Consider the following 3,780-nt stretch of genomic DNA (forward strand, 5'->3'; position numbering starts at 1 on the left):
TCATATTTCTGTACACAGCCGAATAATGTTGGGGTTGCAACCGTTCATTGCTAAATTGCCGAAATGCTCATCGGTATGCCATCCGTCAACATCCTGCGAAAAGAAGCATAATTAAGTAATAAAAGAATAAAATTAATTTTGAAAAACAAAACTTGGATATTGGTGACAGTGACTTTGAAAAACTTGGAATGTTGAATGATGTAATAGGCCTAGACTTGTTTAAGACAGCAAACTGCCTGAAAGCACTTAGGAAAATATCAAAAAGTCTAAACAGAGTAAAATAGTATGGACTAGTATCAAGACTGTCTTCACACTGTGTCTACTGTTATTATAGTGGCTGTGCCACACACACCAACGGTAAACCACACCTCCTGATCAACACGGTCAACATTGTGAGAACACATCACACTGTGGGCATCTTTCAAAGAAAGAAGCCTGTAGGGCCCATGGGGAGGTGTTTGGCCTGTATAACGGAGGAATTCAGCACGTCCCTTCCTCCATGAATCTTACTGATAAGGAAGTCCTAAAGTGTGTGGTGGTGTTTTCACACTTATAGAGTAATGGACCGTATGTCTTCCATATCCAGAATATATTGACTTACCACTGGCGGAGGGAAACTATACTTGTATACATTTTCAACGTCCCTTAGTGTTTCGAACGGTTTGGTCGTTAACATGATAAGTTCTGTATGCATCTTCATCTTCAACTTTGTTGCAAGAAGGAATTTCTAAAATTACAACGAAGATAATTATTTAGTACCATAACCAGAAATACAAAAAAAAGCCTAGGCCAAATAGGCTGCTACCTACATACATTTAATGTATTATACAGTGTTGTCCAAAAGTAACCCTCCCGAAAGGGAATATTTCGATTTCAAAATACAGACCGTGTTCAAATAATTATGTCCTCGTTAAAAAGCAATAAGGCGGCGATTGATGACTGAGCTCACTATCAAAGGGGTACCCCTTAAACCCTACTCTGTGGATAGGGGCCGCCGGCACTGTGGCTTTCTGAGTCTATGGGGTCTTTTTTCGGTCCCGGTCGCCAATTCTATTGTGGGATTTAGATGTGTTTTTTAATCATTTTTGTCATTGTATGTTCTTCAATTGACAATGAAATAAATGATATATCAGTGGTGGATAGTACGAATTTTAAATAGAAGGGGCCAGAGAGGGACTTTCACAAATGGAGATTCTATACCACCTCAGCCCCACCATGGTGGGGCTGTGGTAAGAAATTTTATGATTATTATGGTACCTTTAGATAGCTGAAAATGGCACTTACAGACACTTGAAAATAATTTCCCATTTAAACAAATTTTGACAAATTTATAGGGCCCCTTTAATCCTTTCCTGGATATAATATAACATATGTCCTACAGTCGATGTCAGAGATATTTTGCTGTTATGTATAAAAATCGAGGACCCTATAAGTAAGGGCCGCACTTCGGGGCCCAAAGAGTCGGGGGCCCTGTGGACCGCCGCACGAAAGCGCATAGGCGTTACGCCACTGCTCTGACTAAGCTACTCGTTCCAAAAAATATCGATAAATAATTTTTACTCTAATACAGGTAAATCATAAAAAAGACGAATAAGATTCTCCAAAAAGAAAAACTCCAGAAAGTAGTTATTGCTATAGGGCAGCTTAGACTAATACTAATCTGCATATAACAGTTAACCACACTAAGTTTTCAAAGAGACTGTATTTATCAAAAAAGTGAATTGTTTCAATGTTTAAACTACATTTTTATGGGGTTTCATGGTTTACAACAGGTACAGTAGTAGGCATATACCTTTAACACATGCTAAAATATTAGGCCTAAATACATTTGGGAGAAGAGAAGAACACATTAATTCAATACTGTTTTATGTTTGCATGAACGGTTTGGCGCAGCAGTTGTGATTTACTTTCTTCATACTTTCACTGCTCAAAATTTCACTGATTTAACAAGTCCGAATTTGATTTAGTACAATTTTTGCTACAAACCAAGTGTAGTAATTAAAGAGGATCATGTCCAGATCAATCGCAAGGTAAATTGAAAACTATGTAAAGTTTTAAAGAACATAAAAATATGACAATATTTTAGGCCACCATGACCATGACCATGGCAAGAGAGAGCGTTGCCAAGACTTCTGCGCAGTGGCTATGTTCGCATATCGTAAAATAGAAAACGGGAAGAAATAAATACACAAAAATTTGGCACCTTTTCTTTTAAAAGAAAACGACTTTTCATGTTTAAAACAATGAAAAATAAAAGCGGAAAATAAAACGTTCCTTAGGCCCAGGGGCCTAGACCTATATAAATTCTTTAAAATGTGCATAGGCCTAGGGAGGTCTACCTAGGGCCTAGGCTATTATTACTAGGCCTATAGTATAGTATATAAATCAGTACAAATATTTCTTTGTTGACATTTATACTAATTTAAATGTACAAATCTATGCATTGTATGTAGGTCTTATCATTTATATTATATATGAATCTACTTAATAATGTCACAAGTTTTATAAAGAAACCTAAATAAAATTAATAAGAAAAATGACCATTCAGTTTATATGTACTTGAATGAAGACGTCTTTTAGATTATTAAAACACAACCTTTATATTTTTTAACATCCTACCTTGATCTACCTCGCAAATCAAGTGGAGATGTAGCTTGGCGATTAGGATGCTTGTCTTTTAATCCCAGGGTCCTGGGTTCAATTCATGTGACGGCACAGAATTTTTTTTCTCACGACTAAAAACATATCCACTACCTACCCAGCTAACAATATTACGTTCTAAGAACGTTATAATAACGTTACAGTTTGGTGATAAAAACGTTATTTTGTAGAACCATGTACGTATTTATAACCTAATGTCACAACCTCACGACGTTTGAACGTTTTTACAACGTTGTGTGAACGTTATTTTGTGACATACCTAACCACAATGTTCACAAACATTATAAGAATGTTTTGTGTTTATGAGTCATCTTAAATTAATTAAAGATAATAGTAATACTATTATTTCAATTTCGTTTATTTAAGAAGGTCATTTAATAACAATCTGGAAGGGCCATCCGCTACCGTATTAAAAAAAATGGGCAAAAAATATATTATGATGATACCTTGGGCAGAGGCTTGGTTGCTAGATTGCAAACCACCAACCTTACTTTAGGAGTCTAAACTCACAGTTTATCCTTTCTTGTTTTAAATTTTCTCCTTATGAAACAAAATATTATTACGGAACCTTCGGCATAATGAGTTTGTTGTACATGGGGCACATGCAATCATCAATATGGCAACGGTGGCAGTTAGGCAAAAAAAAAAAAAAATGAGAGAAATGAAAAAAAAAAACAAAAAACAACAGAATGAACAAAAAAACTAATGGTAAATATTAGGGCCTTACTGTAAATTAGATGAATAATACTAAAAGGTAAACATAGTGTGTACTATTTGAACTGATCGATATGTAAAAGAAATTTAAAAAAAAAATAAATAAAAAACTAAATAAATAAAGCGGTAAAAAGGTTAAAAATGCAAAAACTAAAACGCATAAGGAAAAAGGTGTACAAATATCATATGTCTTCTGAAAAATAACCCTTTAGAAATGGAAGGAAAAAAGTATATAGCCTATTTTGAGATCTAAAATGGTTGAAGATTCTGTCCAGGTCGAACTTGTGAGTCCTATTGGTAAAGTAATTTGTATTGCATTTCAGTAGTGTTATAACTGTCTCTTATACACATCTAGATGTGTATAAGAGACAGATACAAACGTATTTGAATGAAAATAGACGCGCT

The 3,780-nt window shown here is 34.8% G+C and overlaps 1 protein-coding gene across 1 annotated transcript in view; it reads right to left on the reverse strand.

The window, feature by feature from the left end:
• LOC117104188 (allene oxide synthase-lipoxygenase protein-like) overlaps positions 1-3,780 on the reverse strand; it is a 22,866-nt gene continuing 19,086 nt past the window's right edge. The window contains exons 4-5 of the mRNA XM_033244886.1: positions 602-727; positions 1-93 (exon numbers count right to left, since the gene is read on the reverse strand). Of these exons, the coding sequence (XP_033100777.1) occupies positions 1-93; positions 602-727 (219 nt within the window). The remainder of the gene's footprint in view (positions 94-601; positions 728-3,780) is intronic.

Source organism: Anneissia japonica, unplaced genomic scaffold, assembly GCF_011630105.1.
Source record: "Anneissia japonica isolate Jap-2015-1 unplaced genomic scaffold, ASM1163010v1 scaffold288288_len553704_cov182, whole genome shotgun sequence".
NCBI classification, from domain to species: domain Eukaryota; kingdom Metazoa; phylum Echinodermata; class Crinoidea; order Comatulida; family Comatulidae; genus Anneissia; species Anneissia japonica.